Source organism: Oryctolagus cuniculus, chromosome 2, assembly GCF_964237555.1.
Source record: "Oryctolagus cuniculus chromosome 2, mOryCun1.1, whole genome shotgun sequence".
In the NCBI taxonomy this organism is placed as follows: Eukaryota; Metazoa; Chordata; class Mammalia; order Lagomorpha; family Leporidae; genus Oryctolagus; species Oryctolagus cuniculus.
In genome coordinates, this window is record NC_091433.1 from 160,464,229 (window position 1) to 160,491,072 (window position 26,844).

Here is a 26,844-nt window from a genome sequence, read left to right on the forward strand (position 1 = left end):
ACCTGCAACACCAGTATCCCAAGCTGAAGTATTGGTTCAAGTCCTGGCTGCTCCAATTCTGGCCTGGCCCAGCCCTGGCCTTGCAGCCGTTTGGGGAGTGAACCAGTGGATGAAAGACCTCTTTGTTTCTGTCGCTCTGCCTTTCAAATAAATAAAACAGATCTTCTAAATTATCACAGTTCTAATATTGTGATATTCAAAACATTGTTTTCTTAAAATGTCATATATTGAAGCATACTGCTACTATTTATTCATATTTATACTCAAAATGGTATGTTTCTTATAGATACTAACCCAACAATTTCATTTATTCCAATTTTTCTTGGAAAAAAATCTTGTATTTTAATTTTTGAGGCAGAAAAAGATGATACTGTTAGCATATGCTTTTTTTATTATTATTTGAAAGGCAGAGTTACAGAGAGAGGGAGAGACAGAAATCTTTCATTTGGATGCTAGTTCATGCCCCAAATGGCCACAACGCCCAGAGTTGGGCCAGACCAATGCCAGGAGTCAGGAGCTTCCTCATGCTCTCCCACATGGATGCAGGGGTCCAAGCACTTGGGCCATTCTCCACCGCTTTCCTAGGCACATAAGCAGGGAGCTGGACCAGAAGCCAAGCAGCTGGGACTGCTGGACCAGCATCCATATGGGATGCTGCTGTTGGCAGCTTTACCCACTAATCCACAGACAGTTCCCAGTATATACTTTAATATGCAAACGCTGATTAACCTCTAGGCTAATTCTAACATAACAATCTTAAAATTAAAACCGTTATTATGAAAAACAAATGCTAATTAAAGTATGAAATGTCCCCAACCCCCAACTTGGGAAAATCACTAAGAAAAGCTATCTCAATGGCTTCCAATTTTTGCAGATAGATCTGAGATTTACCATAAACTGTATAAGACAGGCATTTAGCCTATCAGTTAAGATAATGATTAAGATCCTGTGTCCCATGCCTGGGCTCAAGTCCCAGCCCTGCTGCTGATTCCAAGTTCCTGCTAATGCAGACTCTGGAAGGCAGAAGGTGATGGCTCAGGTAGTTGGGTCCAGACCACCCACATGAAATCTGGACTGAGTTTCTTAGCATTGTGGGTTCCCGAAGAGTCAATCAGGGGATGGGGGAGTACCCCCACTCTTGCCTTTCTTTCTCTTTCCATCTCTCTCTCAAAAAATTAAAAATATATATATATGCACACACTACATAGACATTTTGTGTGTTTATGTATGTAATGATTTGAACACAAGACATCAAAATAATTTGGGGTACTTTCTCCCAGTAAGTTTTAAAAAATTATCTCCAAAGCACTGTCCTTTGAAATTACCATAATTTGTGAGCTAAAAGATATACTTAAGGGAAATTCCAGAGTGCAAGCACCTGCCAGCAAAGTTGCCAGTAGCTCATTAGCTGCAGAGATTAAAAGAATCCTTCAGTTGTTTTTACATAAAACAAAATAATACACATATCTAACTTCAATGTGGCATTTATAAAACAGCCAATCACCTAACATTCCTTACTGTGATTTTTAAAAAACCACTACATTTACTCCTAACTGCCATTAGGCATCTTATAAAATATATTTAATACACTGGTTTCCTTATCTAAGCACTCAATAATCAAGGTCACAGTTTGAATGTTAAGCTTCTCACTTTACAAAATTATTCACCATAAGATTAACTTAAATAATCAACTTTTCTAGAATCGCTATTTATCAAGCACTCTATTTTTCTGCTTATAAAAATGTAGTTTTCTTACAATTTTTCGAGAACACTTCTAGTATATCAAAGGAGATCCACACGTACACTTCCTTGAGAATAAATGCTTTCAATACTTCTAACCCCAGAAGAACTTCACATGTTTTGAATTCCTGCTTGGTTAAAAAAAGTTTTTAAACATCTACTACAGTACAAGTGCTTGCCTTTATAGTCATGGCTTTCTCGATGGTAAAATAAAGATCAACGTAACCCTAAGCTCTAGAGTAATGAAGTGCAGGGAACAGAAACAAGCAATTTGGCAAGAGCTGAGCAAAGCTCGGCTTAAAGGCTACCAGTAAAATATACCAGCACTACCCATCCCCCACCCCAACCCTTTAAGGTTTCAATTAAGTTGGGGCCTAGTTTTACTCTGACTAGGGGGACAGAAAGAGAAAGCACAGAGCTTCTGCTAAGAAGTATCTTCCTTAGCAGCAGTTCTAGAAATACTGTCAGGAACCATTTCCTTCCCTGTCTTTAGGGAGAGGCCTATCTCTCCTGCTTCTGATCTACATCATTATCTAAAGGAAGGAAAAGGTTCATCGGGTACCACCCAAAGGATGGCATCAAACAACAAACAAAAAATATCCAACATTAAGGTAAGCTACAAGGCTCTTTATAAAATAAGAGGATTCTCAACTTCAATTCATCTTCATTTTTCAGTCTCTTATTAATCACATGAATTGGTTAGGAAGGAATAAAGTTATTTAATAAGGCATATCCACTGTTTTAAAATAAACTTAAGAAAGTTTATTAATTGGTGAAAGAAAAAAAAAAAAACACATACAGAAGTTGAAGCTTCAGTGAACCTTCTAGAAGCCCTCAGAACCAATAGAAGAAAAGTAAAAGTAAGCAGTAATCCCAACAGTCTTACAGGTTGTAGAGCCAATGCAGTACAGTTAACACAGCCTCAGACATCTCCCCCAAAGCACTCAGTTTTTTACCTCACATATGATCACCTCTTTAGTGGACATATAGGACAAGTCTTTCAGTCCAATATGAACTACTGAGTAAAACCAGGTTTGAGACTAAAAAGCAACCAATGAAAAGTTGATCCTCTCCAAATAGGAGCCCAAGAATGAAACCACCTCACTATGTAAGGCATTATGAAACATCAGAGGTTAGACAATGGGCAACAGGTGCCTTTGAGGAGGCAACAGTGACACTCAGTTGCCTCCTATTTTAGGATTCCACCCTCAAAGCACTTTAATAGCATTTTTTTTTATTCCCAAGTCAGGACCAAAACCACTGATTCTACTTAATACCTTAAATGAGCCAACCGCTCTTCCATGTACTCTTTTAAGTTAGATTTGAAAACATCCACCTAATCCCAACGTTATCTGAACAGTATGCCCTATGGCCAGATCATTGACTGATCCATAAACATTAACCAACGAGGGATTTATTATCAAAAAATGCAACAGAAAGACTTCTATCCCCTCGTAAAATACTCAGAGTACAAATCCAGGAACAGGTATCACAAAACTGCAATATCAGCCAAAGCAGAAACTGTTTCTCTCACCATCTTAACAGTTGAGCTAAATCTTTACAGTAACCAGATTCCAGGGGCCTCAAAGAATAGTAATTCCAGACACAGGTTCTACAGCACTGAGCACCAGCCTGGAGTTCTGATTCCCCAAGCCAGCACAAAATTAACCACCTTCATTCGGGTAAAAGGGAACACTGAAAAAGACACTTCTGCCACTTAATAACCTCTTCCCTTTCTTCATTCCACAAAGACAACATATTCCAAAAATGGAGAATCCTTTCTTTCCCTGACAGAGGCCCCCTTTCCTATGGATTCGTGGGGCCGGATGCCTTCTCCCCAGCGTGCACGCGGGGCCAGAAAACACTTCTGGTTCCACTCTTAAGAGGGTCCCCCGACACGGATGCACCTCTTCCTTTCCCCTGTGGAGTAAAAGATGCTTCAATGCTTCTGGGCTCTGCACTGCTGCAAAACGTTCAGGGAGGCAGAGGGGGTGTGAAGGGAAGTGGTCAGTTCCTCTAAGGAATACTTGAAGTCTCCAAATTTAACGTGGAGACCGAGGGGAGGGAGGCCGTTCCCAAAGAGGGAATTGGGGGTGGGAGGGAAGAGTCCCCTACCCGAAATGGGAGCCTGGGAGTAAAGGCTGTTCCCACCCGGAAAGAGAGCGCGCGGTATGTAGAGACGGAGTGGAATGCTGCCTCCGAAGAAGGGTCTGGATTTGAAGAAGTCTTTGCCCAACCCTGAGAAGGGGTCTGTGGGGGGAAGGGGCCCTAAGTATATGGGGAGGGCTGCACCGGCTATTGGGGGCCTCTCTAAGGGGCGAAGGGGCTCCCTTGGGAGGAAGGAGAGCCCCGCATTGAAGGGGGCTCTGGGAAGAAAGGAGGGTCTAGCTCCGAGGAGGGCTGGGCATGGGGGAGGGGCCCTCGGTCCACCGGAGCCGGGGGGGTGGGGGGGGCAGCCTCGAAGGGGAACATGTGCCGGGAACTACGGCCACACCGAGGGGCGGGGTGGAGCGCAGGGCCTGGGCTGTGTGTGGAGGGCACGAGGTTCCCACCCTGAGCAGGAGACGCAAGACTCCCCCGCCGCACTCACCGAGGCTGCCGGCGAAACCGTCCATCTTGCGGGAAAGCGCCGGGATCGGGGCTCAGCGGGGCGGGCACTTCATTCAGCGGACCGACAGAGCGGCCGACGCTGAGCCTGACCCGCTGGCTCTCTGGGTCGCCCGACTCGGCTCCCGGCCCCCGCCTCCGTCGTTCGTCGGTCCGTCCGCCTCGGGGTACTCTCAGCGGCCACCGCCGGGGCACTTCCCCGTCAGGTTGAGAGCCGCGCCGCTGCACCTCCTGCCCGGCCTCTCTCCCAGGCAGCAGCCGCGAGAGCCGCGCCGCGCCCCGCCCCCGCGCCCGCGCGCAGCGATAGCACCGCCCCCCGCGCACGCCGTCACGCTTCCGACTCCGCCTCCCACGTGACGGTGCGGGGGCGGAGTCTTTTCGACCCTTCACTCTCACCTTGGCGCGGCCTCCGAGTCTGCCGGGCCGGTGACTGCGCTTGCGCGCTGGGCGTTCTGAAGGCCCAAAGACCTCGGTCTTGAAGCTGGCTCGGAATGAGTGGGGGTAAGGGATAGCTTATATTATATCCTGGGATATGCCAGTGCGTGGGTGGAGGGGAATTGCTCCCCTCACAGCCCTTGGGGAGCCTGCAGAGTCCAAGTCTGGAACCCTTCTCAGGAGATGGCCACCCCTTCTGTCCTACAAGGACACTAAAGAGGGAACCGAGAGAGGAGGGATCGCTTCTTCCCCCGAGTTCTTTCTCTCCCACAGTCCGATGAGGGACAAATAGGGCAGAGGCTTCTTGATAAGCTGGAGGCCACCAGGGCCACAGCCTCAGGTCCCGGAGCAGATGAGGAGGAAGGAACTGTAGTACTGGACAGGCCCAAGAGTTCATCTTGCTCAACAAGGACTCTGAGCTTTAGAAAGCCCTTGACCTGCCCAAGGTCATGAAGTCTGCTGGAAACAGAACTAAAACCTAGGCTTCCTTCCTTCCCCTGTTCTTTCAACCAAGGGTGAGGAGCGACCGGTATACAGCGGATCACTAGAGAATTACAAGCATTATTTCCAATGAAGTGAGTCTGAGTGCCAGTCCCAACTCCATTGGACTCATTAAGCTTCCCTTTATTTATTTGCAAACGGGAGGGCTGGACTTGTAACCAAAACGTGTTAAGTATACACAGCCTGCCTCTTCGTGCCCCTTCCCACCTGCCCTGGTCCCCCTAAGACTTAGCTATGGTTTGTCATGACTCTCCTGAAACTGGATTGTGCAGATCAGAGTAATAGTAAAGTGCTCAGGGATTAAGCTGATTTACACAATAATAAAGAGCTAGGTTGGACTGGACAGAAGGGACTCATACCAGAGAGAGTTACAGAAGAGAGGGAAAAAGGAAACGAAAGATTAGAGAAATTAAATGTTAGAAAGGACTGTTAAACATTCTTGCAGTATAATTCTTCCCTAAAATCTAGATTGCTTTTTTTTTTTTTTTTTGGAGATTAGCTCTTATCTCTTCCGAATACCTTACTATTTGATAACTGGTCATAAGGCAGCATGATAAATTCAAGTGGAGACTAAATGATGTTTAAACTTTTTAAATTTTATTTTAGATTTTTTATTTATTTGAAAGGCAGAGACTTACAGAGAGGCAAAACCAGAGAGAGAGAGAGAGAGAGAGAGAGAATCTTCCATCTACTGGTTCACTCTCAAAATGGCCACAACGGCCGGAGCTGGGCTGATCTGAAGCCAAGAGCCAGGAGCTTCTTCGGGTCTCCCACACAGATGCAGGGGCCCAAGGACGTAGGCCATCTTCTACTGCTTTCCCAGGACATAGCAGAGAGCTGGATTAGAAGAAGCCAGAACTCGAACTTATATGGGGCAGCGTTAGCCACTATGCCGCAGCGCCGGCCCCTAAAACTTCTTCAACACTAAATGTTTTACCCAAAATTTCCTCTGCTGAAGGCACTTTCATATCTAAAGTTTAAGCCTAATCACTTGATCTTTGAGGTCTCAATTATGACAGCTACTCTTTTGTGTCTGCATTTAACATTTTCTACCTTAGGTTGTTTAAAAGAATAAGAACTTGGTTGGTATATTGTTATACATGAGTAAATATGTATATTTGAAATTCAGAAACATCCACATTTTGTGCAGCCTAAAGCTTTTACAATTTGTGGAGCCCTTTTGAAAAAAATATTATTTATTTATTTAAAAGGCAGAGTTACAGAGAGAGAGAGGTAGAGGCAGAGCGAGAAAGGTCTTTCATCCTCTGGTTCATTCCCCAAGTGGCTGCAATGGCCAGAGCTGGGCCGATCCGAAACCAGGTGCAGGAGCATCCTCTGGGTCTCCCATGAGGGTGCTGGAGCCCAAGGATTTGTGCTATCACCCACTGCTTTCCCAGGCCACAGCAGAATGCTGGATTGGAAGTGGAGCAGCTGGGACTCCAACTGGCTCCCATATGGGATGCTGGCACTGCAGGCAGCAGCTTTACCCATTATGCCATTAGTGCCAGCCCCATGTAGATTTTTTTTTTTTTTTTTTTTTACAGGCAGAGTGGACAGTGAGAGAGAGAGAGACAGAGAGAAAGGTCTTCCTTTTGCCATTGGTTCACCCTCCAATGGCTGCCGCGGCCGGTGCATCGCGCTGATCCAAAGGCAGGAGCCAGGTGCTTCTCCTGGTCTCCCGTGCGGGTGCAGGGCCCAAGCACTTGGACCATCCTCCACTGCACTCCCAGGCCATAGCAGAGGGCTGGCCTGGAAGAGGGGCAACCGGGACAGAATCCGGCACCCTGACCGGGACTAGAACCTGGTGTGCCAGCACCGCAAGGTGGAGGATTGGCCTAGTGAGCCACGGCACCGGCCCAGATTTTTTTTTTAAGAAAAAATTGATTAAAATTAAAAAAAAAATTGATTAAAATGTTACACATACAAAGTTAAGTTAAATGGAGTATTTAGATGAGAAAGGAAATGACAACAGATTATACATTTTAAGAAACATATAGGGGCCGGCGCTGTGGCTCACTTGGTTAATCCTCTGCCTGCGGTGTCAGCATCCCATATGGGTGCCAGGTTCTGTGCCGGCTGCTCCTCTTCCAGTCCAGCTCTCTGCTGTGGCCCAGGAGGGCAGTGGAGGGTGGCCCAAGTGCTTGGGCCCTGCACCCACATGGGAGACCAGGAGAAGCACCTGGCTCCTGGCTTCGGATCGACGTAGCTCCAGCTGTAGTGGCCATTTGGGGGGTGAACCAATGGAAGGAAGACCTTTCTCTCTCCCTCTCTCTCTCTCACACTAACTCTGTCAAATAAATAAATAAAAAAGAAACATATAAATACTCATACTGCCAACATTCCAAAATTGAGAAATACAACCTTTAATTAATTATCCAAAATGCCTCTAATACTATTTTCCTTAATTCTTTGGCTGCATACACTTTGTCTCTTCATGTAACAATGACTTTTTTATTCTTTACTAGGTCTCATTTGTTGGGATCCTGCTGTGGGACAGGTTTTGTAGCCAGGTGCTTTACTTATACCATACCCATTTCAACATCACAGCAAGCCTGTGAGATCAGTGTTAGAAATATAGCATTGGGCCAGCGCCGCGGCTCAATAGGCTAATCCTCCACCTAGCGGCGCAGGCACACCGGGTTCTAGTCCTGGTCCGGGCGCCGGATTCTGTCCTGGTTGCCCCTCTTGCAGGCCAGCTCTCTGCTATGGCCCGGGAGTGCAGTGGAGGATGGCCCAAGTGCTTGGGCCCTGCACCCCATGGGAGACCAGGAAAAGCACCTGGCTCCTGCCTCTGGATCAGCACCGTGCGCCGGCCGCAGCGCACCAGCCACAGCGGCCATTGGAGGGTGAACCAATGGCAAAAAGGAAGACCTTTCTCTCTGTCTCTCTCTCTCACTGTCCACTCTGCCTGTAAAAAAAAAAAAAAAAAAAAAAAAAAAAGAAATATAGCATTGGTCTTTCAAGTAACTTTTTTTTGTAAGATTTATTTATTTATTTGAAAGTCAGAGTTACACAGAGAGAGGAGAGGCAAAGAGAGAGAGAGAGAGAGAGAGAGAGAAAGGTGTTCTATCTGCTGGTTCACTCCCCAGTTGGCCGCAACGGCTGGAGCTGCACCAATCCGAAGCCAGAAGCCAGGAGCTTCTTCCAGGTCTCCCACGTGCGTGCAGAGGCCCAAGGACTTGGACCATCTTCTACTGTTTTCCCAGGCCATAGCAGAGACCTGGATCAGTAGAGGAGCAGCTGGGTCATGAACTGCTGCCCATATGGGATGCCAGCACTTCAGGCCAGGGTGTTAACCCACTGCACCACAGCACAAGCCCCTTAAGTAACTTTTTAATTGAAAGGATAGGAAGACAATTCAGTTTTTCCTCTTGCATGGTTGATCAAATTTGTTTTTATTTTAATAGTTGGTATGCATAAAACACAACTTCATACATATAATACAGGCTGTTCATAGTATTGCTGCAGGAATTCTGATTAATTCTCATTCACATAATTCCCCTAAAAAAAGAAATAAAATGTATGGTACATTTAAAATTATACACACTGCATTATTCCTGACAGGAAAGAACATCTGTTTTGGCTTGACATCAATGAGAATCAAATTTTCCACTTATAATTTGTATACATCTGATGATTGGAAGGCTAGATTCTGGCTCTGTATGTTTCAATTCTTATTTCTCCCACACTACTCATATACTTCCAGCATCAGTCATATGTTCCTATCACATTATAACCTCTAGGCCTGTACCTCAATGACGGGATGCCAGGTGAATCAGTACAGTGAGCCAACAGAGTGTTCCTGGAACCTATTGCTAAGCAAAGACAGCCAGCAATAACTTAATTAAGTGGAAATGACTGTAGTCCGTGTAAATACATCTAAGCCTAAAATTAAATGTATCCCCAGCTCAACTCTCCCACAGCCAGATAGTCAAAATATCCAGAGCCTCTCAAATACCACCTGATAGAAAGGGAAATGTGACAAAGGGGATTGCAGTGGAAAACACATTTTCCTAGAGATGGGGAAGAGACTTACACAAGTGAGGAGAGTGGGAGCTTACAATGCATTAACTTTATGGTAACCGGCCTCTGTTGGTTACTCACTTTTATCTCTGTAAAAGTAATCCATGTTCTTCCTAACTATGAAACAAACCAATAGTTTGTTTAAACAAAAAAATAAAAAACAGAGATAGTAAAAATGTAATAAATGTTCTTTCAGAAAGAGGAAAACAATGGACCGGGACCATTAGGAGAGAGAAAGCAGTCACATTTCCATGGCAATTCTGGAATCCTGCTGAGACAGGTATTACAAAGGGTAGGCAGAGTTCTCTTTCCAGGGAATTCCCTTGTCCACCATATGGTCCCGGACTTTGCTGTTTTACAAGGTTCTTGTGTTTTCATGTTCTTTTCATACTCCACTGTCGAGAATTTAGTTATTCAACCAAGCTTAACTGTAAGGAAGGCTAGGAAATGTGCTCTGCATATCCACCAGGAAAAGAGGAACATTTTGATAACAGATGCTTTCTGTCACATGTCCCTTCATGGCACTAATCAGAGTTACAATTTTCTTAATTCATTCACTTCATCCATTTTACTTGAATGATTATTCAGTGTCTCATCTAAGAAACTACACTATAAAGAGAGCTTTTTAGAATATCAGTGAGGTAATAATACAACCCAGTGGTTCAGAGTACAGACTCTGGGATCAAACTGCCCAGATTCAAATCCCAGCGCCCCTATTTATGAGCCATATGACATTGGACAAATTACCTAATCCCTCTGTGGCTTGGGTTTTTCATCTGTCAAATGGACAAGGCGACATTTCTACTTCCTGGAGTTGTTGAGAGGATGCAGTGAGCCCAGTATGTTGCAACTACTAAGTATTAGCTGCTTTATTATTATAACGACACTTACATTGTACATGGCTTTGCCCATCACTATATATTCAGTGTATGTTCAGAATAGCTATTCAACATTTATTGAACAATGAACAAACATGGAAGAACTCAAACCCCGTCAACTTGAATACATTATTTCAACAACTAATGTCTGATTGTTTTAAAGTGCCCTATTATTAACTTCTCTGTTTTTAGATATTATTGAGTATCTAATATACCATAATAAGATGGAAAATTTAACAGAAATATCTCAAAACAGAAATGTAGTTTGACATTATTATCAAACACACATTAAAACTCACATGTACTAAACTTACCAATTATTAGATGGTTATTTGGATTCTTCACCTTAACATAGGGTTTATCTTTGTATTATTTTCAATACAGAGCCCTGCTTGCCCCTCACTCTGAGCCCTTTAAGTATAATTTAATTCAGGCAAAAGTAAAATATGCACTGTGCTCAATTACTGCAAAAGGCTAAACACAGAAATATCAAATAATAAATATTTAGAACATTTTCCTTTTTCATAGACACTTGCTACCCCCCTCAAAATGAGTACAGTACTTGTGAAGCACATTTGAAAGAAAAGATTTCTATATTGAATTCATTTACTCTCACTAGTTAAATGACCTTGAAAAGCAATTATAAACCATTTTTGTCTGCTTGCTTCCTTCCTCAGCTAGTTTTAAAGAAGTGTTAAGAGAAATTAAGTTTTTCAAAAGTGTGCTGGGTTTTCAGCTCCTTTCATCTTATTGTTTAGATGTTATTTTTAGAATTAAACTTTGTAGTTAAAGAATTATGTAAATTGTATAAACCTGTAGTCCACACAAGCATAAATATGAAAGGAGAAAAACTCAAAAGGTTTTTCTTTGACCTTTGAAATCAGAAATTAGCACTATCCGAGTGGGGTGAGCCTTTGGCCTGGCAGTTAAGATGCCTGTGTCTTACCGACATCTGGTTCAATACCCAGCTCTGCTCCTGATTCCAGCATTCTGGCTAATTCAGACCCTGGGAGGCAGCAGTGATGGCTCAAGGAGTTAGTTCCTGTCATCCACATGGGAGACCTGGGTTGAGTTCCTGGCTCCTGGCTTCAGCCCAGTCAAGCCCAGGCTTTTGCAGGCATCTGGGAAGTGAATCAGCAGATGAATCTGTTTCTCTGTCTCTGTCTCTCAAGAAAAACACATCTGAGTGGGGATAAAAGGATTCTTTTTATAATACATTTAACATTACAGTGTATGAAAAAGGTCCAAAATCTGTAAGAGGTTAAAAGGCAATGTTGTTCTAGCATCTAGAATGCTGGGGGAAACTTCAAAATTACTGCAAGAGGAAAAGTGTGGGAGGAAACACCCTCAAAGTGATAAAAAGTAGCAACCTCTGAGAAGTGAAATTAAATAGGGGAAGGAAAAGGTAGAGAGATACACATGGGGATTTCACTTTTACATTATTTTAAGCATATAAACATGTTAATTTTAAAAAAACAAAAATGCAAAAACAAAGTTGTGGTACATATTCAGTCTCAAATTCACCCACAAACTGTATTTGTAGAGACTAGTTTGAAATATCATACCTGTTAAATAAGTGTTTTACCAATCTTGGCATGATTGTTATCTTTCACCTAAGCCTTTCCAGACTTACTGTCTTCAGTAAAGAAGCAATTAGCTGTGCTATAAATTCTTGGCGAGAGTATACGGGACTGAAACCTCTCCTGTGGGATCACCAGCCATGCCTCACTTGGGGAACTTGCGGCATGGATGCACGAATGAGTGAATGAATGCCAACTGAGGTTAATGCGGGTAGCTCTTGGTGGTGCCACCAGTGACTAGCAGAGAAAAAAGAACCAGGTTAGGCTGCACAGTTTGATTTGCCCAGTTGTAACCCGGAATCTGTGCCCCGACGTGGGGTTTAAACTTGCAGAGACTCTGAAGTCAACTTCAAAGCTTCCTTTTATGTGCTTAGAGCTTTACCACATTTGCTAGATGTTGAGGAAATCTTAGAGATAACTAATAATTTTCATGTGTTCGTAATAAATATACGTGGAGACTTTAAAAAGTTCATGGAAAATGGAATGAACAGGTATATTTATTTTGGTTCCAAAAATTTTGAGAAAAATCCTTGTATATGAAGGGATCTTCAAAAAGTTTGTGCAAGTGCATATCATGAAAAGATTGCATGGATATCCAAATTTTTTGCACTAAAATAAACATGTCTTTCAGTTCCATTTTCCATAGAATTGTTGAAGTACCCCTCATATACTTTTTCCCCATGAGGAATTCATAGCATACTTCTACAAAACTGAAGTTCTGCAGGAAATACTTATAAATAGCAATGTTAGAATGGAAAGCTGCCAATCAGGGAAATTTGATTCTCAAAATTAATAACACAGGAAGTTCTCCACGTGTAAATAAAATATTTCCAAAAGGTCATTTGCTCATCAGCTGTTTGAAATTAGAAACAATGCTATAAATGGTGGGTAGATTGCCACTTAGCCCTCAAAACATGTAGTGTATTGCTCCTAACCTGCCTGTGTTAAAACCAGTCTGATGACAGTTCTGAAACTGAATGTTGTCCTTTATAGGCATGTGTGAGTTCATGTTGCAGCCTCAGTACAACTTACCATAGCGTTTCAATTTTCAAAGTGCTTAAGAATGCCCTAAGAGGTAGGTTTTATTATCCCTATTTGTCAGACCAGGAAAATGAGACTCAAGAGTACACAACTAGAGAGTGGGAAAACCAGGATTTGAGTCCATACCAGTCTGCATCTGAAGGTCAAGCACTTTTTTATGCACTTTTAGTCTCATTAGGATTCCATTGTGAAGATCCTTAAATGCCAGATTGAGAAGTCCAGAAGAATGCAGTTTTAGTGGCAAAGTGATGTGATCAAGGGTTGTTTTAGGAGGCCAGCGCTGTAGTGGGTAAAGCTGCTGCCTTCAGTGCCAGCATCCCTTATGGGCACCGTTTAGAGTCCCGCTGTTCCAGTTCCGATCCAGCTCTCTCTGCTATGGCCTGGGAAAGCAGCAGGGGATGGCTCAAGTCCTTGGGCCCCTGCACCGCTGTGGGAGACCCAGAAGAAGGTCCTGGCTCCTGGCTTCAGATCGGCACAGCTCTTGCCGTTGAACCCAACTGGGGAGTGAACCAGTGGATGGAAGACCTCTCTCTCTGCTTCCGCGTCTATGTAACTCTGCCTTTCAAACAAATAAATAAATCTTTGGGGAAAAAAAAAAAAAGATTGCTTTAGGAAGATTAACGTGGGGGTGGATAAAATTGGAGAAAGCCTTAGAAGTGAGGAACCCAATTAGGAAGCTGTTATAGTGGTAACTACAGAAGGTCCATGAAGATGATATTGTGAAGGAAAACAAATGAAGGAACACCAAACAGAACCCTGAGTGGATAATGCTCAGAAGCTGGGGAAGAGGAAGGATGAAAAGAATTTATCCTGGTTCATCTCCCATAGATGAGAGAATGGTGGCAGCAGTAGATGAAAATGGGGGCAAGGGCATTGTGGCACAGCAGGTTAAGCTGCCACCGGCGCACCTGCATCCCATATCTGGATGCCTGATTCAGGTCTCTGCTACTCTGCTTCCGATTCAGCTTCCTACTAATACATCCAAGGAGGCAGCAGATGATGGCCTAAGTGCATGGGCCCCTGCCACCTATGTAGGAGACCTGGATGGAGTTCTGGGTTCCTTACTTCAGCCTGACCCAGCCATGGCTGTTGCAGGCTTTTGGGGAGTGAACCAGAAGATGGGAGTTATCTTTTTCTCTCTCCACCTCCCTCTCTATTCCTCCCTTTCAATTAGGTGAAAATAAAGAAAAAAGAAAAGAAACATGTAAAAACAAAAAGAAAATGGTAAGTTTAAAAAGGCAAACTGGAGAAAAGAAAATGTAGTGAGTGCCTGCCTTTTGTGGAAAACTGAAAAGAAGCAGAGGTCATCTTTGGCCTGTCTGGGCCAGGCATGTGGTCTAGGCCAATTAGCTGCCCCAACCTGCTCTTTTAACTAGGAAAGAGCTACACAAAACTAGTAGGCAAGGACCTTGCTTGAACATGAATGAGAAATTGAGGAGCAGCAGTGAGTGTGGTGGGGACTGGGTAGAGGGCAGCCAGCTCCAGAACAGCATCCTCACTAGCCTCCTTTGGGGTGAACTTGGCCATGTTCTCTGTGCCCTACACTGTATGTGGTTTTGTCCTATTTTTTTTTTTTTTGACAGGCAGAGTGGACAGTGAGAGACAGAGAGAAAGCTCTTCCTTTGCCGTTGGTTCACCCTCCAATGGCTGCCACGGCCAGTGCGCTGCAGCTGGTGCACCGCGCTGATCCAAAGGCAGGAGCCAGGTGCTTCTCCTGGTCTCCCATGGGTGCAGGGCCCAAGCACTTGGGCCATCCTCCACTGCACTCCCGGGCCATAGCAGAGAGCTGGCCTGGAAGAGGGGCAACCAGGACAGAATCCGGCGCCCTGACCGGGACTAGAACCCAGTGTGCCGGCGCCGCAAGGCGGAGGATTAGCCTAGTGAGCCACAGCGCCAGCAGGTTTTGTCCTATTTTATATATCTAGTCCTATGGCCTTACTTCCAAGCTAGTGAACCACCCGATACCTTCCCAAGTGAATTCATTTTCTGCTTGAGTTAACCAGAATGGGTTCTGTTTGCAGCTGGGAACCCTGAGCGGTACAAATACTGCCATCAATTTCAAAAAGACTGTTTGGCGTCATAACCAGATGCCCAGATGGAAGCTTCTGTACACAATTTGAAATGTGGGCTGGGTCTGGGAATAGAGATTTAGGGGATGTCTAGTTAGAGCTGATGATTGAAATCATGGAAAATCACTGAAGGAGGGCTGGTGCTGTGGCGTAGTGTGTAAAGCCACTGCCTGTAGTGCCAGCATCTCATATGTGTGCCGGTTTGAGTTCTGGCTGCTGCACTTCCAATCCAGCTGTCTGCTATGTCCTGGGAAAGCAGTGGAAGATGGCTCAAGTCTTTGGGCCACTGCATCCTCATGGGAGACCTGGAAGAAGCTCCTAGCTCCTGGCTTTGGATCGGCCCAGCTCTGGCCGTTGTGGCCATCTGGGGAGTGAACCAGTGGATGGACAATCTCTCTCTCTTTCTCTTTCTCTCTCTCTCTCTCTGCCTCTGCCACTCTGTACCTCTACCTTTCAAATAAATAAATAAATCTATTCTGTTTATTTGAAAGAGAGTTACAGAGAGAGGAAGAGACAGAGAGGTCCTCCATCCCCAGATGGCCACAATGGCCAGAGCTGCGCTGATCTGAAGCCAGGAGCCAGGAGCCTCCTCTGGGTCTCCCACGTGGGTACAGGGGCCCAGGGACTTGGACCATCTTCCACTGCTTTCCCATGCCATAGCAGAGAGCTGGATTGGAAAAGGAGCTGCCAGGACTAGAACCGATGCCCATATGGGTTGCAGGCCTCTCAGGCCAGGGCTTTAACCCACTGCACCACAGCGCTGGCCCCAATAAATAAATCTCTTTAAAAAACCATTGAAGGAGAGCCGGCGCCGTGGCTCAATAGGCTAATCCTCCGCCTTGCGGCGCCGGCACACGGGTTCTAGTCCCGGTCAGGGCGCCGGATTCTGTCCCGGTTGCCCCTCTTCCAGGCCAGCTCTCTGCTATGGCCAGGGAGTGCAGTGGAGGATGGCCCAAGTGCTTGGGCCCTGCACCCCATGGGAGACCAGGAAAAGCACCTGGCTCCTGGCTCCTGCCATCGGATCAGCGCGGTGCGCCGGCTGCAGTGGCGGCCATTGGAGGGTGAACCAACGGCAAAAAGGAAGACCTTTCTCTCTGTCTCTCTCTCACACTGTCCACTCTGCCTGTCAAAAAAAAAAAAAAAAAAAAAAAAAAAAAAAAAAAAAAACCATTGAAGGAAAAGATTTGAGAGGAAAAGTAATAGAAACAAGCAGAATGCTGTATTGAGGACTACCAGTATTTAGGAAGCAAGAGAATGAGTCAGAAAGAAGCAATAATATTTTAGGAGGCAAATGATGCTAGTGCCACATTACTAAACCAAACAGAGCCAAAAAATCAGTGGAAAATTGGATGCTTATAAATTCTACAGAGGGGCCAGCATTGTGGTACAATGGGGAAGCTGCCACTTGTGAGGCTGGCATCCAACATGATCACTGGTTCAAATCTTAGCTGTTCCACTTCCCATCCCGCTCCCTGCTCATGTGCCTAGGAAAGCAGAGGAAGATGGTACTTGGACCCCAGCCACCTGTGTGGGAGACCCAGGTAGAATTCCAAGCTTTTGGCTTTGGCTTGGCCCAGCCCTGGCCATTACAACCTTTGTGAAGTGAATCAGAGGATGGAACATCTCACTCTGTCTGTCTGTCTCTGTCTCCCTCTCTCTCTTTCTCTCTGGGTGTGTGTGTGCCTCTCTCTGTAACTCTGCCTTTCAAATAAATAAGTAAATCTTTTTAAAAAAAATAAATTCTAGGGGCCTACATTGTGGTGTAGCAGGTAAAGCCGCTGCCGGCAGTGCTGGCATCCCATATGGGTGCCGGTTTGAGTCCTGGCTCCTCCACTTCTGATCCAGCTCTCTACTATGACCTGGGAAAGCAGTAGACGATGGCCCAAGTCCTTGGGTCCTGGCACCCACACGGGAGACCCAAAAGAAGCTCCTCGCTCCTGGCTTTGGTTTGGTGCAGCCCTGGCCTTGGCAGCCAATTGGGGAGTGAACCAGCGGATAGAAGACCTCTCTCTTTCTCTCTCTCTCTCTCTCTCTCTGCCTCTCCTTCTCTCTGTGTAACTCTGACTTTCAAATAAATAAATAAATATTTTTTTAAATAGTAGTAATAAATTCTGGGGGCTGGCATTGTGGCTTAGCAGGTAAAACCATCCTCTGGGACAACGGCATTCTATATGGACACCAGTTTGTTTCCCAGCTGCTCCACTTCTGATCCAGCTCCCTGCTAATGGCCTGGGAAAATTAGCAGAAGATGGCTCAAGTGCTCAGGCCCCTGCCACCCACATGGGAAACCCAGATGAAGCTCCTGGCTCCTGGCTCAGCCGTGGCCATTGCAGCCACTTGGGAAGTCAACCAGTGGATGGAAGACTTCTCTGTCTGTCTCCGTCTCTCCCTGTCTCTCTGTAACTCTGACTTTCAAATAAATCTTTTTTAAAAGTTAAAAAATAATTAATTCTGTGGAGTGCAAAGAAGATAAGGCCTGAGAAAGGAATGTTAGCTTTAGTGGTTAGAGAGATCACTGGCCCTTAGAGAAGTATTCCATCCCCATGGTGGAGGAAGAAATCCGCTTGGAGGTGGCTAAAGACATGAAAGTGAAACAGGAAAATAAAGGCTGCAGTTCAAAGAAGTTGGCAGGATTTTGTCTTTGTTCACTGTTGTATTCTCAGCTCCTAGAAAGTACCTGGCATATAGTAGGCACTCAACAAATATTTGTTAAATCATGAATAAAGGAGAGGAGCAGCAGGAACTTAAGCTTCAGTGTGGTGAAGGAGCACATTTTTATAATTGAGGTGCCAGAGAATGCCTACAAGCAATGGTGATGAAGTCCTCTCTCCCTCCTTCATGGGTTGGAGAACCTGATTTCCTAGACTCTTTGTTGTTATCTTTCCCCCAGGCATATTCCATCTTCATTACTCCACTATTCAGCTTGTTTGCACTATATTCCAGCATAATTACCATTCCCTAGATACTTGTGCATTCTAACATGTCTTCTTGGTTTCTGAAAATCCTATTTGCTTTACTAGTTTATGTCCCACACAGAGGTAAGCCAAATATTCCTCATCCATACACAGATATATTTGTCCCACACCAGGTAGGACCTCAAGGATTTGTGGATGGTTTGATAAGGCAAAAATCTGTGAGTAGAGACTTAATTTCAGATGTACCACTAGATAATATCTCAGTTGCAATGTTTTTTAGAAATGCACTGGTCTCTGGACCTTAGCAATACCAGATTTTAAATTCAATAACCAAATGATCAAATACAGTATCAAAACATCATGAAAGGGGCCGAGGCTGTGGTGTAGCAGTGAAGCTGCCACCTGCAGTGCCGGCATCTCATATAGGTGCCAGTTTGAGTCCCAGCTGCTCCACTTCTGATCCAGCTCTCTGCTCTGGCCTGAGAAAGCAGTAGAAGATGGCCCGAGTCCTCAGGCCCCTGTATCTGCATGGGAGACCCAGAGGAAGCTCCAGGCTCCTAGCTTTGGGTCAACGCAGCTCCAGCTGTTGTGGATAGTTGGGGAGTGAACCAGCGGATGGAAGACCTTTCTCTCTCTCTCTCTGCCTCTCCTTCTCTCTCTGTATGACTCTGCCTTTCAAATAAATAAATAAATATTTTTAAAAATCATGAAAGAAGTGTGTAAAGACACAAAGTTAAAACTGTATTTGATTTACATAATAAACATAAAGTATTAGATTTATTTTGATTTATTTTAAATCTTTCTCTGTCCAAGTGTCAGAAGTCTATGAGAAAAGAACAGGCATTTAAAAATAAACTTTATGTAGAAATATAAGAAGTTATAAGTGGTTTTCAAGTGCAATGAAACATTAAAACTGTAATAAGAAAAGTAAAGACCTGGAGGTTCCCCACCCCTAGTTTATGGTCCTTTGTGGATGCAATTAAAGCAAATAAAGTCTTTCCAGTGGATTTAAGAAGCAGTTTTCTTTTTGCCTGCAGACTTTAGGAAGGCAGTCAGTTTTCTACTGTCTGTCAAAGGTTCTTCAGAGCAGTCAGCTGTAACTTTAGGGTTCTTATGGGTGTAACTGCATTCATTTGCCTCTAAGCAGTCTGTAATTATTTTTGGATAAAAAGAAGAAATATAAAAAGATCCTTTTGATCATCCTGTTTCTTTTTAAAATAATTTAAAAATAAATTTAACCTGAAATTTATTTTTAATCTGAGAACTTAGAGAGACAGAGAGAAACAGAGACAGGTAACTCTCATCTTAGGGTCCCTCACCAAATGCTGGCAATGCCAGGGGTGGGCTGAGTCTGAAGCCAAGAACCAGAACTCAATCCAAGCTTCCCACATGGGTGGCAGGGACCCAATTACTTGAGTCATCACCTGCTGCCTCCTGCAGGAAGCTAGAGTCAACAGCTAGAACCAGGAATTGAACACAGGTACTCCAATACAAGATGGGGACACCTTAACTGATGTATTAACCACTAGGCTAATGCCCAGCCCCAAGATAATAATGCATGCATGTGCATGCAAACAGAAAAGTTGTGTCAGATATGTGATCAGCAAGCTTTTTTTTTTTTAAAAAAAGATTTATTTATTTATTTTTTTGAAAGGCAGAGTAAGAGAGAGAGAGAGAAGTGGGAGAGACAGAGAGAGAGATCTTCCATCTGCTGGTTCACTCCCCAAATAGCTACAATGGCCTGAGCTTGGCTGATCCAAAGCCAGGAGCCAGGAACTTCTAGGTCTCCCATATGGGTACAGGGGCCCAAGCATTGGGCCATCTTCCACAGCTTTCCCAGGTACTTTAACAGGAAGCTGGATCAGAAATGGAGCAGCCAGGACTCGAGCAGGTGCCCATATAGGATGATGGTGCCACAGACGGCGGCTTTCACTGCTACACCACAGCACCGGCCCCAACCTTTAAAAAAAAAAAAAAAGATTAAGCCGGCGCCGTGGCTCAATAGGCTAATCCTCCACCTTGCGGCGCCGGCACACCGGGTTCTAGTCCCGGTTGGGGCGCCGGATTCTGTCCCGGTTGCCCCTCTTCCAGGCCAGCTCTCTGCTATGGCCAGGGAGTGCAGTGGAGGATGGCCCAGGTGCTTGGGCCCTGCACCCCATGGGAGACCAGGAAAAGCACCTGGCTCCTGGCTCCTGCCAGGATCAGCGCGGTGCGCCGGCGGCAGCGGCGGCCATTGGAGGGTGAACCAACGGCAAAAGGAAGACCTTTCTCTCTCTGTCTCTCTCTCTCACTGTCCACTCTGCCTGTCAAAAAAAAAAAAAAATAAATAAATAAATAAAAAAAAAAAAAAAAAAAAAGATTTATTTACTTATTTGAAAGGCAGAGTTACATAGAAAGAGGGAGAGGCACAAAGAAAGATCCTCCATCCACTCTTTCACTCCTGAGATGACCTCAATGGGCAGGCCTAGGCCAAACCAAAGCTAGGAGCCTCTTCCAGTTCTCCTTCAAGGTCATAGGGGCCCAAGCACTTGCGTCATCTCCCACTGCTTTTCTCATGCCATTAGTAAGGAGCTGGATCTGAAGTGGAAATGAACCAGTGCCCATTTGGGATGCAGAACTGCAGTCAATAGCTTTACCCACTATGCCACAGTGCTGACCCCAGCAAACTTTTTGTTTCTTCTTGTTCCTACCCTAAAATTTTGCTTGGCCCTTACTGAGTGTGTGATCAGATTTGAATGGTCCCTAACAGCAAGTGTTCCCAGTTGCATAAGTGATGCTGCTTATCTTCAAGGCCCCCCTTTCAGAACAGGAATTTTTCACTCTTGGGTGTCTGGGGGACTGCACTTAACTGAATGGTCACTTTCAGATGAGCTCTCCCTTCTTTGTGAACAATGGTGATTGAAGTTTGTGGACAAGTATGAATCAAATCTGTTATTCTATAAATGAAATGTGTACACGATCATCCCAGAATTAAAACTAACATTGCCATGCTGCCATTTGTACCAGCCTGTGAGGTAAGACAGACAATCCTTAGTGTAATGTGGGTTGTCCTCACCCAAGAGTGGGAAGCCATTTCTAGGCAAGAGCCCAAGTCCTTGCAGGACCAGAGTTGTAAGAAAAGCATTTTCTTGTTAGTATGGAGCAGGTTCCAGTCTCATTTATCCAGTATTTTACAGAAAACCAAGCCTATCAAGTTGACCAGATCACAGGTCAAGAAACACAGGCGCAGGGCTGGCATTGTGCCATAACACATTAAGCCACCTCCTGTGACACCAGCATCCCATACAGGCTCCGGTTCCAGTCCCAGCTGCTCCACTTCCAATCCAGCTCCCTGCTAATGTGGCTGGGAATGCCACAGAAGATGACCAAAGTGCTTGGGCCATTGCCACCCACATAGGAGACGCAAATGAAGCTCCAGGTTTCTGGCTTCAGCCTGGCCCAGCCCTGGCCATTGTGGCTATTTGGGGAGTGAGGCATTAGATGGATGACATCTCTCATATGTCTCTGTCTCTCCTTTTCTCTTTCTCTGTAACTCTGCCTTTCAAATAAGTAAATAAATCTTTAAAAAAGAAAGAAATATAAGCATAACAGGCATGGTTGTTGCTCCTCTTGGGATGCCTATACCTCATATTGGAGTACTGGGGTTTGAATCCCAGCTACTCAACTTTCAATCCAGCTTCCTGATATTATACACTGTGGGAGGCAGTGGGTGATGGCTCAAGTGCTTAGGTCCCAGCCACCCATTTATGGGACCCAGGTGGAGTTCCTGGTTCCTGGCTTCAGCCTGGCCCAGTCATTCCTATTGCAAGTGTTTGAGGTATGAACCAGGGAGTGGAAGATCTCACCCTCTCTGCCTTTCAAAAGGAAAATAAATTTTAAAAATTGTAAAAAAGAGGGCCAGAGCTGTGGCATAGTGGGTAGAGCTGCTGCCTGCAGTGCCGACATTCCATACAGGTGCCGATTCGAGTCCCGGCTGCTCCACTTCTGACCCAGCTCTCTGCTATGACCTGGGAAAGCAGTGGAAGATGGCCGGAGTCCTTTTTTTTTTGACAGGCAGAATGGACAGTGAGAGAGAGAGACAGAGAGAAAGGTCTTCCTTTGCCATTGGTTTACCCTCCAATGGCCACCGCAGGCAGCACACCACGCTGATCTGATGGCAGGAGCCAGGTACTTACCCTGGTCTCCCATGGGGTGCAGGGCCCAAGCACTTGGGCCATCCTCCACTGCACTCCCTGGCCACAGCAGAGAGCTGGCCTGGAAGAGGGGCAACCGGGACAGAATCCGGCGCCCCGACCGGGACTAGAACCCGGTGTGCTGGCGCCGCAAGGCGGAGGATTAGCCTACTGAGCCACGGTGCCGGCCCGGCCGGAGTCCTTGAGCCCCTGCTGCACCCACATGGGAGACGTGGAGGAAGCCCCTTGCTCCTGGCTTCAGAGTGGCAGAGCTCTGGCTGTTGCGGCCAATTGGGGAGTGAACCAGCAGATGGAAGACCTCTCTCTCTGCCTCTCCTTCTCTCTCTGACTTTCAAATAAATAAATATTTTAAATAAACAAAAAATACAGACACAATAAAACACATATGCAGGCATTTCTGAAAGAAGAACTGTAAATCATTGATAATTGTGTATAAGATCAAGAATATTTAAAAACAGCCCAACATGGGGCCGGCACTATGGTGCAGTAGGTTAATCCTCTGCCTGTGGCACCAGCATCCCATATGGGCACCAGTTCTAGTCCCAGCTGCTCCTCTTCCAATCCAGCTCTCTGCTGTGGCCTGGGAAAGCAAAAGAAGGTGGCCCAAGCCCATGGCCTCTGCACCCACACGGGAGACCAGGACGCGGCACCTGGCTCCTGGCTTCAGATCTGCGCAGCTCCAGCCGTTGCGGCCATTTGGGGAGTGAACCAATGGACGGAAGACTTCTCTCTCTGTCTCTCCATCCCACTGTCTGTAACTCTACCTCTCAGATAAATAAATAAAATCTTAAAAAAAAATAAAAACAGCACATGCACACTAGCTCATATATGGATGTTTATAGCAGTTTTGTTCATAATTGCCAAAACTTGGAAGCAACTGAAATAACCTTCAGTAGGTAAGTGGATAAATTGTGGTCCATCCAGACAATGGAAAAGTTAGTGCAATAAGCTGTTAACCCATAAAAAGGTGCATATAACTAAGTGAAAAAGCCAATCTTAATAGGACACATGCTGTATGATTCCAGTGCTATGACATTCTGGACGGGGGAACACTATTGAAGCAGTTAAAAGATCAGTGGTTAGTAGAGATTAGTGGGGAGGGAGGGACACTCAGAGCATGGCAGAGTTTTTGGTTAGGAAAACTGTTCTGTGTGATGCTATAAACGTAGATGATGCAGGCCAGCACCACGGCTCACTTGGCTAATCCTCCACCTGCGGCGCCAGAACCCTGGGTTCTAGTCCCGGTTGGGGCGCCGGATTTTGACCCGGTTGCTCCTTTCCCAGTCTAGCTCTCTGCTGTGGCCAGGGAGTGCAGTGGAAGATGGCCCAAGTGCTTGGGCCCTGCACCTGCATGGAAGACCAGGAGAAAGCAACTGGCTCCTGGCTTTGGATCAGCGCAACGCACTGGCTTCAGCACGCTGTCCATAGTGGCCATTTGAGGGGTGAACCAATGGAAAAGGAAGACCTTTCTCTCTGTCTAACTTTGCCTGTCAAAAAAGAAAAAAGTAGATGATGCATATCATTATACATTTGTCCAAACCCATAGAATATTCCCCAACCAAGAGCAAACAGTAAGGTAAACTATAGACTTTGGGGTGATAATGGTGAGTCAGTGTTGGGGCCTGCATTGTGGTGCAGCAGACTAAGAGGCCTCTTGTGACACAGGCATCCCATTCAAAGTGCAGTTCAAGTCCTGGCTGCTCTGCTTCCATCCACCTCCCTGCAAACACGCCTGGGGAGGAGCAAAATATGACCCAAGTGCTTGGGCCCCTGCTACCCATATGGGAGACCAGGATGGAGTTCCATACTCCTAGCTTCAGCATGGCCAACCTCTGACTGTCATAGCCATCTGGGGTGTGAACTAGCTGATGGAAGATCTCTCAATCTCTGTCGCTCTGCTTTTTAAATAAAAAATAAATAAATCTTAAAAACAACAAATATGCCCTTCTGGTGCAGGATGCTGATAATACAGGAGGCTATACATATGTTGGGGTGGGAACATCAGAGGTATCTGTGTCTTCCTCTCAGTTTTATTGTGAACCTAAAACTGTTCTTAAAAAAATAAAAACAAAGCAGTAGAAATATTGTGTGACAGATATCAAATTAGTGTGAAGTTGTGCTTTGTTTTAACTATTGTTCAGTGTAGATAAAGAAGAAGGTAATATGGCACTCTCATTTAGAGAGTAAAATGGCCAGTATTTCTGGAGAATAACTTAGTAATATGAATCAAAACTCCTAAAATGTGACTACCTGTAATTCAACAATTTCACACTGTGGAATTAGTCCAAAAGAAATAATCAAGCTATATACAAAGATTTATGTTCCAAGAAGTCTCCTCACTATTATTTTTAATGAGGCAAAAACAGAAATGAACTGTAAGTACAACCAGAAAGTTCTGGTTAAGTAATGGGTTAGAACACTACATTCACAAGTTAGAACACTACACAGGTATAAAAATCATATTGTAAAAAATGTTTAATGTTATGTGAAAATGTTGACATTTTCTGTTAAATGAATATAGGAGATTACAAACTGGTATTACTGAATAATATCAGGATTAGAAGAAATGATTGTGTGTGTCAAAATCCATGGATAAGGCCGGCGCTGCGGCTCAATAGGCTAATCTTCCACTTGTGGCGCTGGCACACCGGGTTCTAGTCCTGGTCGGGGTGCCGGATTCTGTCCCAGTTGCTCCTCTTCCAGTCCAGCTCTCTGCTGTGGCCCAGGAGTGCAGTGGAGGGTGGCCCAGGTCCTTGAACCCTGTACCAGCATGGGAGACCAGGAGAAGCACCTGGCTCCTGGCTTCGGATCGGCGCGGTGCGCTGGCTGCAGTGGCCATTGAGGGATGAACCAATGGCAAAAGGAAGACCTTTCTCTGTCTCTCTCACTCTCCACTCTGCCTGTCCAAAAAAAAAAAAAAAAAATCCATGGATGAGATTCTGTGATTTGAGAGAGAGACAGAGAGACAGAGATTGAGAGAGAGAAACAGAGAGAGAGAGAGCTTCCATTTGCTGGTTCACTCTTCAAATGCCCTCAAGAACTACAGTTAGATAAGGCTGAAGCCAGAAGCCCAGAACTCAGTTCAGGTCTCCCATGTGGGTGGCAGGCAACCAACTTCTTGGACCATTACCTGTTGCCTCCCAGGATATGCATAGGCAGGAAGCTGGATCAGAATCAGAGTAATGGAGACTCCAACTAGTTACTCCAGTATGGGATTACAGGCATCCTAAGCAGTGAGCACCAAATGCTTGCCCCCAATTAAAATGTTAATAGTGGTTATCTTTGGGTTCTGGGATTATGGATGACTTTTGTTTTATTCTTTTTTAAAAGATTTATTTATCTGAAAGCAGAGTTACAGAGAGGGAGAGAGAGAGAGAGAGAGAGAGAGAGAGAGAGAGAGAGAGAGGTCTTCCATCCACCGGTTCACTCCCCAAATGGCTGCAACAATAGCTGGAGCTGGATGATCCAAAGCTAGGAGCCAGGAGCTTTTTCCAGGTCTCCCACGCAGGTGCAGGGGCCCAAGGAACATCTTCTATTGCTTTCCCAGGCCATAGCAGAGAGCTGGATTGGAAGTGGAGCAGCCAGAACTCGAACCAGTACTCACATGGGATGCCAGCACTGCAGACGGCGGCTTTACCCACTATACCACAGAGCTGGACCCTGTTTTATTCTTGTACATGGAGGGACATGTATTTCTTTGGTAGTCAGGAACAATGTTATTAAAGACAAGTGAAAGAGGGCCAGCATTGTGTTGCAGCAGGTTGAACTGCTGCCTGTGATGCCAATATCCTGTGTCTGAACACTAGTTCAAGCCTAGGCTACTTGGCTTCAGATCTAGCTCCCTGCTAATGTGACTGGGAAGGTAACAGATGACAGCTTAAGTCCTTGGGTTCCTGCCACCCATGTGATATACCAGGATGAAGTTCCTGACTCCTGGCTTTGGTCTGGCCCAGACCTGGCCGCTTGGGGAGTGAATCAAAAGATGGAAGACTTTTTCTCTCCCTTTCTCTCTCTCTCTCTCTTGCTCTGCCTTTCAAATAAATAAATAGATTTTTTTTTTCAAATGTCCAGCACTGGTTCAGGTTCTTTGTGACATAATTATGATCCAGGAGAGCTGAATTTTCCATCCACAAATGCAGTGGAGGATTTGTGAGGCCAAATGCTTAACCTGCAGAGCTGTAATGTACTTCTAGCAAATAACTTCCCATGAAAAATGAACAGAGAGGCCAGCGCCACAGCTCAATAGGCTAATCCTCTGCCTGCGGTGCCGGCACCCCAGATTCTAGTCCTGGTCGGGGCACTGGATTCTGTCCCGGTTGCCCCTCTTCCAGTCCAGCTCTCTGCTGTGGCCCGGGAGTGCAATGGAGGATGGCCCAAGTGCTTGGGCCCCGCACCCGAATGGGAGACTGGGAGAGGCACCTGGCTCCTGGCTTCGGATCAGTGTAGTGCACCGGCCGCAGTGCGCCAGCCACAGTGGCCACTTGGGGGTGAACCAATGGAAAAGGAAGACCTTTCTCTCTGTCTCTCTCTCTCTCACTGTCCTCTTTGCCTGTCCAAAAAAAAAAAAAAAAAAGAACAGAGAAAAGCCGCTTCCCTAATATACACTAATTGAATAGCTCAGTCAGGTCCTATGAGTGGTTTCCCTGCCCCCATCATATTTCCCTTTGAAATTTCCTATGATGATATTTATAAAGTACAAATAGTTAGTGGGAATATTGGTCTGGGTTCTTACTCCAATGCCATATTTTTTTATTTATTTGAAAGACGGAGTTACATAAGGAGGAGGAAATACAGAGAGAAACAGATCTTCCATCAGCTGGTTCACTCCCACAAATGGCTATAATGACCAGGGCTGGGCCAGG

At 45.3% G+C, this 26,844-nt stretch overlaps 1 protein-coding gene across 7 annotated transcripts in view; it reads right to left on the minus strand.

The window, feature by feature from the left end:
- The window catches only part of EML4 (EMAP like 4), a 180,354-nt gene extending 175,883 nt beyond the window's left edge, over positions 1-4,471 (minus strand). For 6 of the 7 annotated variants that reach the window (XM_008254479.4, XM_008254478.4, XM_070069207.1 and 3 more), the window contains exon 1: positions 4,331-4,471. In XM_008254479.4, the coding sequence (XP_008252701.1) occupies positions 4,331-4,355 (25 nt within the window). In that variant the 5' untranslated portion in view covers positions 4,356-4,471. Of the gene's footprint in view, positions 1-2; positions 141-4,330 lie in introns of all 7 variants that reach the window. The other variant, XM_070069208.1, reaches the window with a different exon arrangement.
- Between the last annotated feature and the right edge of the window lie 22,373 nt (positions 4,472-26,844).